At 34.9% G+C, this 17,358-nt stretch overlaps 1 protein-coding gene and 1 long non-coding RNA gene across 3 annotated transcripts; both read left to right on the plus strand.

Moving 5' to 3' along the window:
- The first annotated feature begins 169 nt into the window (after positions 1-169).
- LOC101211934 (PHD finger protein ALFIN-LIKE 2) lies at positions 170-10,621 on the plus strand. The gene is made up of 5 exons (XM_011656689.2): positions 170-417; positions 545-577; positions 853-1,075; positions 9,630-9,750; positions 9,894-10,621. Exons 1-5 carry the CDS (start codon positions 324-326, stop codon positions 10,146-10,148), a joined length of 726 nt encoding a protein of 241 aa, XP_011654991.1. The 5' UTR covers positions 170-323; the 3' UTR covers positions 10,149-10,621.
- Positions 10,622-15,520: 4,899 nt separating this feature from the next.
- On the plus strand, positions 15,521-16,460 carry LOC116404061. Of its 2 annotated transcripts, XR_004216989.1 has the most exons (3): positions 15,521-15,942; positions 16,026-16,113; positions 16,226-16,460. It is a non-coding gene; the product is annotated as an uncharacterized LOC116404061 (long non-coding RNA). The 2 variants fall into 2 exon arrangements; XR_004216988.1 differs by having other exon boundaries at positions 16,026-16,460.
- Positions 16,461-17,358: the final 898 nt, after the last annotated feature.

Consider the following 17,358-nt stretch of genomic DNA (forward strand, 5'->3'; position numbering starts at 1 on the left):
GTATTAACCAAAAAAAATTAATTAAAAAAAAGGTAGAAATTGGCAATTAGGACACGAAGAGTAGATTATTTAAAAGAAAAAGCTTTATTAATATATATATATATATATTTTGTGTTTAATGTTAATAATTAGAGATTAGATAGTTAAAAAGTAGATTAGAATTTATAAATAGTGTGGGATAAAGCCAAAGCCAAAAAACGGAAAGCCAAACTCAACGATCCGTACAAGAGGTTCCAAGTTTATCGATGCTGCTCACTGGGCAGTGATCACTCCGATCTCTTCGACTTCTACAAATTTCCATACCAATTTGCTCTGTATATCAAATGGCGTCAATCTCTTCAAGCCCTCGTTCCGTTGAAGACATCTTCAAGGATTACAACGCTCGTCGTACAGGCCTTGTTCGAGCCCTCACTTATGGTGATCTTTGATCTTTTCGATCTCTTTCTCTTGTTTTTTCACCCTAATCTTTTGATTGGTCTTTTTCTTATTGTGTTTCATGAATTGGGTCTTGATTTTTATCTCCCATTCGTGTCTTCTCTTGCAGATGTCGATGAGTTTTACTCGCTTTGCGATCCTGGTGAGTGTTTCTTTTCTTTTCTCTTCTGTGGACTTGGGAATTCGGGGAGAATTGTAGCTTTGTTACGACCTGGATTTTTGTTTTGCTTTTGTAGAAATAGGGTTTTTTTTTGGTTCTACCATTCTTTTTTGACAAGCTTTTGATGGGTCTTACTCGGAATTAGAGACTGAAACTTATGGTTTTGTGCGCCTTTTGACCTAATTTTTTTGGGATTGGTTTTGATGATGAATTTCTTTCTTTTTTCTTTTCTTTTCTTTTTTTTTTTTCGTTTCCAGAGAAGGAGAATTTGTGTTTGTATGGACATCCGAATGAGTCTTGGGAGGTGACTCTGCCTGCTGAGGAAGTTCCATCTGAGCTCCCTGAACCTGCGTTGGGGATCAATTTTGCTAGAGATGGGATGAAGCGTAGAGACTGGCTTTCATTGGTGGCTGTGCACAGCGATTGTTGGTTGCTTTCAGTGGCGTTCTATTTTGGTGCTCAACTCAACCGCAATGAGCGGTAAGTTACATAGCTTCGTGAGTGTAGAAAATTTACTGGATCTTGAATTTATGATGAAGCATGTAGGCTGTTTGGTGTGCCACCACTTGCGGCCTCAATGGTCTTTTATTTTAAAAATTCTCTCTCCCATCCTTCTTCCGCTTCTTGATTATGTTATCCTAATTTGTTTGATGACTAAGGCTAGGTCCGTTTTACCTGGGTTTGATCTCTTATTCTGTTATGGTATACTGTTCATTGGGTAAGTGAAAATTCTTTTATACAGGTTGCGCTGTGTGTTTGTTTCTGATGTTAGCAATAGAATCCTCGGAGTTAACTGTTACAAGCATGCGATCATTCCTTCCAATTTGCTTCACTTTTTCTACCTTATTCTTGCTTACACTGTGCGTGTATGTATCTCTGTCTCGAACAGTCATAAATCATATCAGAAACACTCTTGTCAAGTTAAGAAAAAACTTCCAGTCAAATTTATATTTGCCTATTTGGTAGGGTCTTTGTGTTTGTGTTGACTTGATGATCACAACCAAAAAGGTGCTCTTTGAGACAGATGTCTCTTCTATTTACATTTTCATTTTCTTATGATTGGTTATTATCACTTTTGTGGATGTTATTGTTTTTGGGTTCATGACTTCATTCTTGTAGCTTCCCCCTAATAACTGTTCTAGTTGGCTTGTAGTTAGTTGTTTTTGTTTTAGGGCTGGATGCATGCAGCTGTCATGAGGAGAGAGGGTTTTGCAATCAAGCTGTACTTTAAAAAATTGTTGTGGACCATGATGGATTGAGATGTCGTAGGTGCAATTCCTTTTGCAGGGAGCTTTGGGCATTGTTGGAGAAAATGTTTGGGGATTGTATCAGTAGTGTAGACTATTTACTGTATTGTGGGCCTAAGAATTCATTGGTATCTTTTTGGTGTTCCGTGGTTGAAAGAATAGAGAATAGACTTACTTCTCTACCTCAAAGGGTGGTCATCTTAATCATCTTCAATCAACCTTTATCAACCTACATTTTAATTTTTTTTTTTTTACTTTTTCGGAGAATTGGAATTTTTTTGGCTTATATTATCTCCTGCTCATCAGTCTTGGGGGCCTTGTTCCATCCTTTGATTAGAAAAAAAGTAGGAGTTTTGTTGAGGATAACCTTTCAAGCAAATTTCTAGAAGTAGAATAGATAAAAGGAGGACATTTTGGGGGTAATGTCTTGAGGAGGTTTGGTCTACGACTTGGGTCAATACCTTTCTTTCAGTCGTACTAAAGAGTTCTATTATTTATACTTCATTATCTTATTCTCATCGGGGCCCTTTTACATAGTTTTGGTTTGGCTTATGTCTGTTTGTCGTTTTTGATTTCTCTTAGCTTGGCTTTTGGTCGTCATTAATGTAATTGTTGTTCAGTTGTAAATTCTTTTGGGGTTGTTTTTTTTCTATGTTTTTTTTGTTGTTTTTTTTTCTTTGAGAAAAACATACACCCCGTCACCTTATTCTAGATTCTATCTGGGACAAGATTTTTACACACTTGACCATTTAAACTTCCTATTACCCCGTGAAATTTCCACCAGCCTAAAGTTTAATATCATATTGAGAAATTTTCACTTGCTTCTTGCTTCTTAACCTGTGAATGTCTCTTGTGACCTTTTACTTTTGGAATCATCTTCTGAAGATTTTGCCGTCTATCTCTTTCTGTAGTTGGTATGGTGAAAGTGAGATTAGTGAATTTTAGTTACTTTTGACCTTACCCTAAATGTCTATTGACACCTACTAGAATCTCTATTTAAAAAGAAGACCCTTTTCTCTGTGTAATATAATATTTAGAATCTGCTTTCCCTCTACTTGGAGTTGCTTCTTTTTTGGGGACTCCCTTCTTGGTCCTACTTAGACTAACAGTAGATCTCCCCAAATTGGGATGGGTACTAAATGTTAGGTCAGTTTCTATATAGGACCATCTTGGCTATCTCTTACTCCATTCGCCCTGACACCCAAATCCCTTTGAGTATACTGTCATCCTTCCTTCCAAGTGCAAAAAAAATTTGATTTTGAGCTCCCTTCATCATTAGCTTAATCCTTTAGCATACTACCTTACTTATCCTAAACCATGCTCACTGGTCAACTTATGTTTTTTATGAAAAGGAGAAGTAGTTACAACTTCATTATAGTATGCCCATTAAAAGGACGACTTTACTTGAACAGGATCTGTGCTATAGGTTGTAGAACTGTGTCCTTCAGTTCTAAAGTATGCTCGTGAAAAGAGCCTTATGGAAAGGGAGTGGTGAGAATTAGTAGTAGTATTCAGCACATTGGAAAGTTGTTTCAAAGTCTAAACTGTTTCGAGTGTTTGAGGTGTTGATTATGTAATTTTTGAAATAAATCATTCCTTAATTTGCGCTTTATACTAACATCAAGCAAAACACCTGTGGTGTTAGTGGGTGTTGGTGTTTTGTTGGAGTCCCCAAAGCTTAAAACCTTACTTCTGTGCAACATTCGTTTAGAAATTCATAATTACTAACATCAAGCAAAACTTATATATTTATTGACATGTGAGTCAAGTTCATGAAGGGATATACTCGCACAGAATAATTTCTATAGGCTGCAATGATGAATCCCTAAATCGAGGAGGGGGCCAAAACACAACCTAAATCGATGAGCCATATACTGTACAGGACAGTCTGTTAACTATATAATCAATCTTAGAGGAGAAGATTTTGGAATTTCTTTTCCTCTGTAGAAGCCAAGGCCTTTGAAGTTAATAAAAAATTGAACTTAGAGGAGAAAAATGTGGAATTCCTTTTCTCTCGTAGAAGCCAAATAGTACTTTTAACAGCGTTAAACCAAAGCAATTTTGGATTGACAATAAAACTTCTTACTGGACAGAGGTTCGGTGATGCAGTAATCTACCCTTTTGGGAGGGCACCAAATTTGAAAAGAATAGGATGTATATATAATTTTATGATCTGATTCTCCATCAGTATGGAGAAGATCCTTTACATCTCTTCTTCTTGTGTTCGTACGCAGTACAATATTGAGAGAAGTTCTTCTCTTTCTTTAACCTATTTTGGGTGTCTGGTGCTAACCTTCAAGGAAATATCCAGCAACTTTTAGTTGGTGTGTGCATTTCAAAAAAATCCCTCGACCACTTTGGATACATGCTTTAAAGTCTCTTTTGGCAGAATTATGGTTTGAGAGGAATCAAGGGGTATTCCACGATAAATCCTTTGTTTGGTTTGATCGCTTTAAAGTTGCTCGTAAGAACGGCTCCTCGTGGTGTTCCTTCTCCAAGCCTTTTGAAAGCTACACCAATCAAGAAATCTACTCAAATTGGAGTCTTTATTTTCCTAGCTTATTTTTTTTTTTGTTTTGAGTTAAATCTCTTTTTGCACTTTTGTCTTAGGCCTCCTAGTGGTCTTTGTTGAATCCTTTGTAAGGCTAGTGATTTGTAGGCTTTTTGTCCAATTTGTAATGGCTGAATTTGTAAGCCTTGGCCAATTTTTAATGTTATGTTTTGAAGGATATGATGAGGGCGCTAAGGGGATGTCAACCTAGTTGAGATGTACGGGTGAACCCGCTGATTCGTGTTATGCTTAATGCTTTATGCTCTTTGTGTAATCCTCTTGCATTTAGGGCATTAGTCTCTTTCATTTTACATTTATATGAATGAAGTGTCTTGTTTCCTTTTCCGAAAAAAAACAAGCAGTAGAGTTGTGCTGCAAAACGTTGGTTGACTCCCCTGTTGCTGCACAATTGGCAGAGCAAAGGTCAAATGAAGAATAGACCAAGACGAGGGCGTCACAAGAACAACCTAGGGTTGGGATAGAGAGAACCCCATCTGAAAACTAATGAATGAAGGCCTTCCAATCGTGTCGTATGAAAGGAAGGTTGTAATCACAAAAGAATCTAGTGTGGTTTGATGCCTGCCAAGACACTGTATGCAATATTCATGACAGCTATTACAAAAGGAATCAAAAGGTAGAAATTTCTATGGCTTTTCTCTCCAAGTGTGCCAAAGAAGACCTTGCTGCGTTTTTTTAATTATTTTGGACTTTCCCGGGAGATTCCAAATACCTAGGGCTTTGTTCATTCCATCTTCTCTTATTTTGGGAAGGCAAGCTTGAATGCTGTTTTTGTTCATCACAAAGTTCCATAGCAAATTTTGTCTTTTGGAATGCAAGCTTGAACCCTGATTTCATTCATGGATAATCACAAAGTTCCATAGAAAATTCAACCCCCTGTAGTTGTAGGTCATGGTCAATGGAAGAAAGATGATCAACAATTTTATTTTTCTTAAAGAGGCAAACATAAACTGTCGGGCATAAATTCCTCCCAGAGAACTTTCTTGCAACTTGTCCTTGTATTAAGACTTCTATATGCTAGTCAACAAAGAAACAATTTCAACTTTTTGGTTATCATGTGCTTCCGCCTTCTAAAATTTGATCATGGTGAGCAAACACCCCAGGGAGTATGTGATTTTCATAAAGCTCTTTGAATCATTAAGATTCCAACTCATTATGTCTTACCTCCCCAATATCAAGTTATTAGTCTTATCAAGTAAGGCAAATGAACTGCCCAACTCTCAGTCAAATAGATTTCTTCTCAACTCAAGGTCTCAAGACTGTGCTGTGGGACCAAACACTCGGTTATGGAGGATTCTTGTTAAGGGAGATTGAGTATAATTTGAAAATGAAATAACCAAAAAGAGTGGAGTCAACCCAACTACCTTTAAAATGAATTTTTCTTCAATCATCCACATTTGAAATTATTAGACTTGAGGAAGGTTTTTTTTGCGCTTGACTCTCTTTCCACAATCTATTGTTCAACTTTTTGTTAAAAAACATCAACCATTCATGAGACGTCAAGCCAAAAGAACTTGTGATGACATTTGTCCATTAGACATCTTGTGTGGAACACCACAGCCATTTCTTAAGGAATGCTTTGTTTCTTTGCAAGACACCCTACACCAAGTCCTCTATTACAAATAGGATGCCTACCTCACCCCCCATCTAACTAGAGGGCTACACAGCGTATAGATATGTATATGTCCATTCCAAATTAACTCTCTAATCATCTTTTCAATCCTAAGAGCCTATCATTTGAGGTTCGGTCATAAGAGACATTTGGGAGGGCTGGGTAAGGTGTCCATTTTGGTAAGGTAACTTGATTCTTTGAAAGAGTGGCTAAGGACCTCAGTTGTGTTCTTTGACATGATCTCGAAGGAACAATTTGGAGCTATTTCTCTTAGGAGTTTTGCCTCGTGCTTCATTATTTTTAGAGTGCTAGGGGGACAATTGAGGAGCTTATTTTCCACTTGCCCATGTCTGAGAAAGATTTGAGGTCTCTGGATGATATTTTGGATCTTGTTATATTCCACATTTCTCTTTGGGCTTTAGTTACAAGGTTATTTTGTAATTATTTGTTAGGTTTTGTTTCTCTTGATTTGGAGGCCTCACAGTTTAGCTCCTTTTTGTATTTTGTCGTTTTCATCCGTTTTTTCTCTATGAAAGTTTAGTTTACAACTTCTTGTAAAATAAAAGACAGCTCCTATTTTCACTGCTTGACTTTTCTAATTTGACTCAAAATCTGTTTGTCCAACAAAGGTTTCCAAAAGTCATTGGAGAGTTCACCTAGTAGAAGCAAAGATAGTCATTTCCATTATTTATGTTCTCTTAGTTTCAGATATTGTGGTTTTTGGAGTACTGTTCAAATAGCCAATTTGTTCTGTTATGAGTTCTATATGATTGTATTTGCTTTACTTTTCAAGACTTGTTCAATTATGTGTTACATTTTACTGTGTTTGCTTTATCTTGCTTGTTTCATTTTACTGAGCATTAATCTCTTTTTTATTTTATCAATGAAAAGTTTTGTTTTCGTTTTAAAGAAAGATTCAAAGGCAGTCATCAAGTCCCAAAAGCCCATGAATATGCTCTCAAAACCCTTCAAAACTCTTTCCTCTCAAATGAAATCCTCCATGAAATCGCAGCATACTAAATTGATCCGGAGCTAAGGCTTGCCCCTTAAAAGAACAATACAGATGCTGGAGCCCCAGAGCAACTTAAACTGAAAGTATTTACCATTTAGAAGTGTGGCCTTACTTGCATAGGAAAATCCGTGATGAAAGAGCAAAAGGTGGTGATTTTCCAGTTTTGGTGTAAACAAAAACACACTACTTGGGAGAGATCAAGGAATTTCAAAGTCTTTTCTTGGAGCTTATCGGAAGTATCTAATTTGCAGCTTATAGAAACTTTCACCAGGGAAATTTGGCTTTTCGAATTATCGTAATCATAACCTGTAGGATATTTGCCCTTTGATTTGATGTTGAATTAATCAAAGAGTTCACATGAAGCCCTTCTATGGAGATATTCCATCTTTGAGATCCTCCCTATCGGTGGTGAGACTGGGAGCTGATTACAAGTAGTAAGCTAGTCATTGGTCAATTCATTATCTTTAGATATCCCATTCTTCAATTCATCATTGGTCAGATTTTTTATATATGACCAGATGTAGATTTTTTTAGATAAGAATAACCAGATGAAGCTTATTGTAAGCAAGATAAAAGCTGAAAGGCTTCCAAGATGGCCCTCTTGTGAATTGACACTTCGAGACTAAATGAAGTGCCTATTCTTCTTCCACCTACAGAACATATGCCTGTTGGGAATAAATTTTTTTCTTTGATTATAGCTTTTATCAATAACGGGTAGGACACATTTTGCAACAATAAAATATTTTCTCTGGAGTTTGGAGCTTTGGTCTCCAAATCCGTATAAGAGACGTGCATAATATCCAGCCTGCCAACTGGATTTCTCTATCCAACAAACTTATGCACAAACATCGATCCCAAAAATCCTTGTGTCACACCAACCATGTTGTGGCATTTTAAGTCCTGGTGACTTGATTCATTAAGGTCCCTATGATGACCATTACTGAATAGGCAAGGAATAGTTGGTAAGGCTAATGCATAGAAAAATAAGGAAACATAACATGTCACAATATAGAAACATTTGATGCTCATAAAAAAAAAGAAAACGAAATGTATCTATGATAATAGTATTTTATTCTATTGTTCCTCAATACTTCTTTTCCACAATAAAACTCTACCTACATGTCCATCCTGTGTTATTCACTTTACCTTTGTCAAAGCTTCAAAAAACATAAAATTTCCTCTTACTACTGACATTCTACCTAGTTGCCTGCCTGTTAATGGGCTATTCATGGTACCAACATGCTATGGAAGGAAGCTTTTCTCTGAAGTTTATATCTATTTAATTATTATTTTTGTCTTGAATGGATAACTAAAATTCTGAAAAATTTGATTCCTGTTAATTATAGGAACATTTTTGTTTGGATAGATACCTAAAATTCTGAAAATTTTTATTCCTGTTGATCATAGGAACATTTTTGTTTAGTGGATATTAAGTATAGCAACTAGCAATTGGCCAGGGCCTTCTTAACAATGTTGTATTTCCATTTCCTACAGTCTTGGGTCTATCTTTCTTGTTTGGGTGGCCATATTAAACTTCTAGTGAGAATGAAGGGTAAAAGCTATCGTTGACTTGTAGCTTATTTCTGCATTTGAAGTTTGATTTATATATATCTTGTATGATTTCTTTCCTATGCATGTTGCACTGTCTGGTCAAGATGAGAGGACAATAGTATGTTTTTAGTATGTTATCATTTATGTTTCAAAAGATTTTCGTTATAAAACCAGATAAATTTTGAATCCAAGTTCATTCTAAGAAAAGAAGAACAAAGTACTAAGGGTTTAGAATTGAATCTTGACAGAAAGAAGTACGAATCTACGTGGCACGTTTAGGATGGGAGTAGACATGTAAATAAGAAAGGGAAAATAGGTGGTGTGTGCATGTGGGATGTTTAGGTGGGAGTGAAATAGGAGAAAAAAAATTGAGGAAGGCAAGGAAATAATCGAGTGTTTTGGGAGGGTAGTAAACCTCTTGAAAATTTGATCATTTGTGATTTTACTTTGCTCCGTATTTGTAATATTTAATGCAAGAATTCAAACAGTTTGAAACTCGGGATTTGCATTTATGAGAATACGTTCATTTTTTTAGCTTTAGTATCATTTTAGAAGCATAGATTTTTCTCCGACCGTCCAGTACATTTTTGGTTTGCCTTTCACATTTTTGTGCTATTGTTTTGTAGGAGTTCGTAAGATTTCAGCAGCAATATTTGTACTCATTTGTCTGATTCGTTGTGCTTTCTTATTGCTGTGTTTGTACCATTTTTGTGAAGTTCAATAAAATAGTTCCAACCATTGGTGGCTTCTATTTTTGTCTGCAAACTAGTATAGAGTCTCTTGCATATTTTTTCAGGCAATTTATCATTATCATGTGACGTTTTATTATTACTTTCTTTTGCCATCCATATGACTAGGACAGAGCAATGGCTTTGATCCAATAGTATAATGTGGGTCTCTAATCTCATGTTTCTATCGATTATCATATATCTCACGGTAATTTGAGCAATAACTTATTTTCATTATATCAATGGTAAGTCTTGTTTCTGTTTCAAAAAAAAAGATCTAATAGTACAAAACTCTTACTCTCTCTCTTTCCACAGGAAGCGACTATTTAGTATGATTAATGATCTACCCACTCTATTTGAAGTTGCATCCGGAAGGAAAGCTGTTAAAGACAAACCCAGTATGGATAGTGGAAGTAAATCTAGAAACAGCACGAAGGTGAAGATGGTCTAAGTTTTTTCCCCACTTATGTTCTCATTCTCTTAGTCTAATCAATAAAAACTACTAATTTTTTATTTTTGATACTTTTTCCTATACTGAGAACTTTAGGATAGCAACCAATTCCTTTTTAATCTTTGCAGAGGACACTAGATGGGTCGACTAGAAACAGCAATCCAAAACTACTTGAAGAGAGTTATGGAGAGGATGAAGATGAGCATGGTGATACACTCTGTGGAAGCTGTGGTGGGAACTACAACGCGGACGAGTTTTGGATTGGATGTGACATCTGTGAGAAGTGGTTCCATGGAAAATGTGTGAGGATAACACCTGCCAAGGCTGAGAATATCAAGCAGTACAAATGCCCCTCTTGCAGCACAAAAAGAGGAAGACTGTAGGGCGGGGAAGCACCATAATGTAAAGCACATTTTGTGGGAGTTAACCTTTATGTGTCTTGGGAAAAACACTTGGTAAGGACCAAAAGAAGTGAAGGTACATGTTAGGGGATTTACTTGTGAGGGGTTTATAGGGGGTTATAAAATTCAACACTCTAACGGATAAGCAAGCATGAGCTGAAGCTAGTTTTCTTTTTTGTTTAATTCATACATGTTCGTCATATAGTGTTTGGTGTTTAAATCTATCTCTGTCTTCGTTTATAATGAGTTATCAAATGATCTGATCCCTTCATGTTAGGCTTTACTTGTGGGGTTTTAGTCTTTGGGGCGTCATTATTTGACAGTTATTATTTAGCATACAAGTAAGCTTAGGTTGATTTTTTTTTTATTTTTATTTTTATTTTTATTTTGTTGTTATGAGACTGCAAACATACTTTTGAATTGACTTTTTAAGTGTATTACTTAATTTTTTCTGACTTGAAAGTCAATCTAAACATAATCGAGATCTCTATCTTTGCATTGCTTCCCAGAGCTGTAGAGTTATTACTGTTAATATGGAATATAGGAGATTATCAAATCTTATTGTATACAATTATTGTGCATAATGTAAATGGGAGCTCCAAGTCTAACCGAATAGTATCACTCATTATAATTGACCAAAAAAAAAGAAAAGAAAAAAAAGAAGGAAAAGAAAAGAAACGAAAAGAAAGTGTTAAGATAAGAAAAGAAATGAGAAGCCCTTTCTATTTTTTATTTTTAGCACACGTGTACAGTATAGAAGAAAAATTAACATTAAATTGGTTGATTTTTGAGGAAAATATGTTTCTATCCTGAATTTTCCAAATTTTAAGCTTTTAAATTGATTTTCGTTTTTATTTAGTGGCACATTTTAAGATGTTTTAATTCTACTTTCTTAGTATCACAGGGTTGAATTTCTAAGTATGACACTTGTCTTTACGTTACAATTTTACTTTTTAAATTTAAATTGAGTCTCAATTTTATCCTTAAGTTTAAAGTTTTTATTTATTAAATACTCACTTTTAGTTATCTACTATTGAAGTTAATTATAAAATTTTACTTTATGATCAATTTAATTTAATTAATTGACATTAATGTTAAACAATGCTTGTGGGTATTTAGCCTGAAGATGTCGCAAGTGTAAACTCGGACCAAACGAAATAAAACTCAAATTTCTTAATCTGATCGTTGGGCTGACCCAACCCAAAGAATAAGAAGCTCAAATTTAGTTAAGGTCTAAGTTTGGTCTAAGTCTTACAAGCCTCAAGCACTAACTGGGTCGAGCTTGGGCAAACCCAATACATAGGCCCATGGCCTACAACAACCATGGCTGTCTCAATTTGAAAATTCTAACTTTTAAAAGGTTTTAACCAAAACCACCTTGAACCTTGCTAAGAGGGCTCCAATCTTCACCTTTTCCATTGCTTATAGAACCTTAAATACTCATGATGATGAGATTCAAAGGAAACTTAAAAACCACTCTTCATCTCCCTCCATGTATTTAGCCTTTGCTTATTTCTGCTTTATTGGAGTTTTGTGGGAAGGGGTGAACTCTTATATTTATTGTAGAGAGTCATTTCCCTAAACAAAATAGATGCTTGGATGTTCCATGTGTTAATTGATCTCTAATTTTTTGGTACATAAAAATTTTCTTTTGGGCTCTTCTTCAACATAATAGCCTCTCTTGGTGGAGCACAAATTGCACCAACTTCTTATATTATTATAGTATTTTGATTATTTTCAACACTCTTTGGGGAGGGATCTTCTCAACTCCTTGTCCTTGCATGCTAGTTTTGTTGTCTTTTTGATGTATATACATCGTTGTTACTATATATATATATAAACCTTAAATATTTATTATCCTACTCCTATCCTACCCTACATAATATACGTATTCCAAGTGGCGGGTTCCCACACTAATTTCGATCGTTCACATATTATTGTGATTGTTGCGAAAAAATTTGTATTGTATTTGCTTGACCTTCATACTTAAGATAGTAATCTGTAATTAGGTATTGTCACAGATATGTCTACTCATTCTAATGTAGATTAGATTCACAATTTTAAACATAGGTGGTTATGTATAATCTCCCTCTTCCATTCACAATCTAGATTAATTGTTGATGAAAAATTATTTTTAAAACAAAACATTATTCAAAGTGGAACTTCCACGTTGATGTATACTTTGAGTTATGAGTTTGAGGTCCAAAGGGATACCTAAGTTTTAGAGAGAGATGGGAGATAGATAAATGTGGTTTTGTCAATCTATTCACATGTACCGTTTGACTAGATAGGTGTAGTGTGGTGGCATAAATGAGATTTTTAATTTTGCTAAAATTAATTTTGAAATGTTTTTTTAATTAATTTTTTACTGTTTTGTTCGTTGAACCGTTACCAGGTTTGACCTTGCTCTACCATATATACATCACCTCCTTTCTCATCTCATTACAATAACTCGAATCAAAATCATTTCTTTCGAAAATCATTCTTCCATTCTCTCCCTTTCTAGTGTTTTGTTTCTTTGTATTTCGCGCAAGTATCATTTGAGTGTTTGTTTTCCTTTCAGTTCTGATGCAACTCCAAACGAAGAATAGGAGCTTTTTTATTCTGGAATGGACGAGACAATTTCAGAATTGTTTGCATACCGAGCAGAGTTACAAAACATCTTCAAGAAAGCAAGAATCACGACTCAACCATACTACTAACACTTACGAATAAAAAATCATTATAGAAGATGAAGAATTGGCAAGAGAAAACCCTAGGCCTTTTTATATATATCATTCCATAGTTTTTGTAGTATAGTATTATGAATATATATAGAAAGCTTGGAAGGAAAAACTCTTACCCTACACTTACCCACAACAAAGTACTCCTCTGAAATATAAAAAAATAACGCTTATAATTTAGGTTTTATACACATGAGAATAAGAGAGCAAAAATGGGCTTGAAGTTTTTATTTGTTTTATAGATTTATCCTTCCCACACATAGCTCCAACGAAGTGCAACAACAATTTTAAGACGTTTAGATTCTGTTGCAATTCAATCCAAAGTGATATGATGATTTCAAATCTCAATCGACCATTCCGCTTCAAAGGAGCTCATTTCAAGCGTTGGAAGTAGAAGATGTTGTTCTTCCTAACTATGAAGAAGGTTGGTGCCATATGTACTACCGAAAAACAAACAATTACAAAAGACAAACCAATTGAGGAAGAGATCCAGAGTCTCCACTCATAGACACAGTTAGACTTCATATGTAAGAATTTAATTTTGAATGGACTGTCTGACAGATTATATGACTACTACAGTACTATGTCCATTGCAAAGGAAGTTTGTGATGCATTATTACAGAAGAAGTATGAGACGGAAGAGGCTGGATCTAAGAAGTATATTGTAAGTTCGTATTTGCAATACCAGATGACTGACAACAGATCAGTAAAGGCACAATTGCACGAATTGTAGAAGACTCATGAAATAATCAATTAAGGGTGTGAAATCAGGTTGGTTTGGATTGGGTTGGGAGACATTCTCAACCCAACCCATATTTTTGGGTTACTTGGGTTGGCAACCCGAATAACCCGAATTTAGTGTCCAATCCAACCCAACCCAACCTGTAAAATATGGGTTGAGTTGGGTTGGGTTGTCGGGTTGTATAGGTTTCTTTTTTTGTTTTTCTTTCGTTTCGAGTTATATTTAGTATAGGTTTGTTACGTTTAAATTTCAAACATACATAATTCAAAATTTCATACAATAAATTCAAGCTAAGCATTCATAAATTTAAAGTTACAAACACAAATAAATTCAAAATTACAAACACAAATAAATTCAAAGTTACAAACACAAATAAATTCAAAATTACAAACAAAAATAAATTCGAAGTTCTTAAAATACATAAATCCAAAAATTACCCATAAATGTTCATGAATTTCATTTTTAATAGTAAACGAAGCGAATAATAAAGTTCAAGATACAACGCAATCTAAACCTAAAAGAATAAGAAATCTAATTTTTTTTTATTAAACAATATATTATTATTATTTATATATATATATATTATATTAATTCGGGTTGGGTTGGGTTGGGTTGAATCGAATTTCTCAATCTTCCAATCCGAGACCCAACCCAACCCGAAAAAATAAAAAAAATTTAACCCAACCCAACCCTTATAATATGGGTTGGGTAGCTTGGGTTTTTCGGGTTCAACCCGCATTCTTACACCCCTAATAATCAATGTGGAGGTATGCCATTTAATGAACAATTTCAAGTTTCTATTATTATTGACAAGTTACTTTCATTGTTGAAGAATTTTAAGAATACCCTAAGGCACAAGACGATGGAGTTCTGCCTGAAAAGTCTGATCATTCGACTGAGAATTAAGGAGGAAGCATGTAAGCATGACCAAAAGGAGGAGGTAACTACTGTCCCCAAAAAGAATTCTACGTTGTTCTGAAACCAAATCTAAATCGAAAGGAAAGAAAATGAAGGCGTAGAATCGTGGTCCCAACAATCAGAAGAATTCTCAGAAACCCCAATTTGAAAAGATGGTACAATTTATGTGTTTTAGTTGTATTAAACATGATCATTTAGCTAAAAAATTGTAGAAACACAAATCTTTTTGTTGCATAGGCGAACCTAATAGAAGAAACTTTAGTAGCTACGATCACAAAGATAAATGTGATTCGGGGTCGGAAGGTGGGTGGTTAGACCCATACTTTACGCTATGTCTGTCATGACCTTAGTCTTTTTAGAAAATATAATGAAACTAAGGATAAGGACATTCTTCTTAGAATCACCACACACACCAAAGTAGGTGGCTTATAGACTTGAGTTTTCAACAAAACTTGCTAAGTTACATGATATTTTTCATGTGTCTATGCTAAGGAAGTACATTCCTGATCCTTTACATGTGTTGCAAGCACAATTTGTAAAGTTGAAGGAGGTAAATTGTAAATCCTAGATCTCTTTCTCCTTTGATTTCCTAAGTAGTATAGGAAGTTAAGTTGTTTTGTTGTTGTTGTTAAGGTAGCCTTGAAGATGGAAGTGTGGTTGAAAATTTGCTTAAGTGTTGAAAGGTTTGAGGTGTCGGTGTTGAAATAACCCGACAATCTGAACTACCCAACCCCAAATTGTAAAGGTTAGGTTGGGTTGGGTTGAATATTTTTTTTATGTTTTTTTGGTTGGGTTGGGTTAATTTTTTTTATGTCTTTTTGGGTTGGGTTGGGATGGGTTTGGATTACATTTTTAAAAAATTGGATTGGTCCAACCCAACTTGATTTTCTAATATTATTAAAATATATATTACAACTTATAAATATTATAATTCATATATACATACAAACTTTAAGAGTTGAAGCTAGACGGCCAAAGAAGGAATAAAATAGTTAGAGTTAGCTAAGTGTTGCTTGGCTAGCATGGATGTGCTATGCGACCAAGAAAGTGCAAAAAGAACCTACAAAGGTATAGTGTTAGACGGGCAAGAGAAGCTCTAGGCATGCTAGGCGACCATGAGAGTTGAGCTAAGACAAAACTTATGCGGCCAGAATGGTGACAAGATCAATGTTTACGCAACAAGCCCAAAAACGTTATATATGTTTGAGAGACGACCAAGCTTATGCCTTGATTTCAATGCAAGAAGTGCACACCATGCGTCCATGTGAGTGTGTTCAAGGGTTTATGGTGGAGTGGATCACGAGTGGCCTCGTATGTAAGCAGTTAGATTTCAGCAAGCAAGATGTGTCATTAGAAGGCCATGCAAGAACCATTATATAAAGCAACTTTAAAGGTTGATTTCTCTCATTTGTCTCGTGTGATTCTCTTCAATTTTTGTCTCAAAAGAACCACATTTGAGTGTAGTTTTTTGGATAGGGATGCAAGAGAGAAAAACTCAATTCTAAGGTGAATTTAGAACACTCACCAAATATTTGAAGCCAGAGAACACATTACTTGGATTGAGGTAAGATAGATAAAAGAATTTTAAGAAACTTTATAGAAAGAAGTTTTCTAGTATGATGAGTGGATTTAAGTTATAAGCTCTAAAAGTTGAATTAGAATTTTGGAATGCACAGGGCATCTGGGCTGAGGGGTACTGTTACTAAACACTGGTCGAGTTACAATGAAGTCGTTCGAGGAGCTAGGCATGCAAAAGGATATTTGAGGTTAGCATGTGTAATAGGATGGCCCAATGCATGCCAGCCATGCTCTAAGTGTCATTTTAGGCCATTTTTGATGTTTTTGCAATCTTAGAGTAAAGTTTGAGTTATTTCTAAATTAAGAAGATTAATTTGAGATTAAGTTTTCTTATTTAAGAGCAAGTGGAAATTAGCCAAATTTATGGATCTTAATGAATAGTTGCAACTCTGTGAGTGACAAAATGCGTTTAAATGTTGTTTTGAACATGAATTTCTAGTGGAATGATTTGTGCATGCTTCAGATTTTCTATGTTTAATTTTCTTACTAATTTTAGCAAGATATTTACAAAGCATGAGGTTAATAATATGTTTGAGAACACTGTTGAAAGCATAAATTTGATTTTAGTAAAGTTCTAGTTGCTCAAGTTTGAGATATGTTTTAAGCAACCATGATTTGTGTTAAGTGGTTTCAAGCTAGTGATTGGTAAATGAGCATAGTACTTTTAAAGCTTTAAAAGCTTGAGTTTCAGTTATGTATGAGTTTAAAGCTAAGATTTTCAGTAATTAAGCATAAGCTGAATTGAGCTTGAGATTTAGACAAGTATGTTTAAAGCAAAGTATGTTTTAAGTTTTCATGAATTTTTGAAATTTTTACTAGCTACATGACCGAGATATTGAACCTCATGCTAGTTTATTATGTATGCACACATAGATTATTCTGATAATGGTGTTAAGTTTACTCCATGACAACAATGTTGCCGGGAGTGTCGGGCGTGCCCCTTATGACAAAGATGTTGGGAGTACTGGACATGCCATACTATAATGTAGAGAGTATAGTAGCTTGAAGAGAAGTCATGCCAGTGTTTATTACACGTGAAAGACTTTGCTAAAGATTTCTTTCGAATAAATTATTGCCAAAGGATTTCTACTTGGATTTCTTACTTTACTTGCTTTAGAAAGCATGTTTTATTTAAGCTAGCCACCCACTGAGTTTTAGCTCATGATTTTCAAAATGTTTTCTCACTTTTCATGTAGAAATCGTGGTCCCAAAGTTTGACTTACTGCTGCCT

Source organism: Cucumis sativus, chromosome 5 (assembly GCF_000004075.3).
Source record: "Cucumis sativus cultivar 9930 chromosome 5, Cucumber_9930_V3, whole genome shotgun sequence".
Lineage (NCBI taxonomy): Eukaryota > Viridiplantae > Streptophyta > Magnoliopsida > Cucurbitales > Cucurbitaceae > Cucumis > Cucumis sativus.

Bases quoted from the DNA above. Each gene is read 5' to 3' on its own strand.
- LOC101211934 (XM_011656689.2), top strand. From the start codon at position 324: ATGGCGTCAATCTCTTCAAGCCCTCGTTCCGTTGAAGACATCTTCAAG. The intron at 578-852 runs GTGAGTGTTTCT...TTTCGTTTCCAG, and splicing joins TTACTCGCTTTGCGATCCTG to AGAAGGAGAATTTGTGTTTG. The intron at 9,751-9,893 runs GTGAAGATGGTC...TAATCTTTGCAG, and splicing joins AATCTAGAAACAGCACGAAG to AGGACACTAGATGGGTCGAC.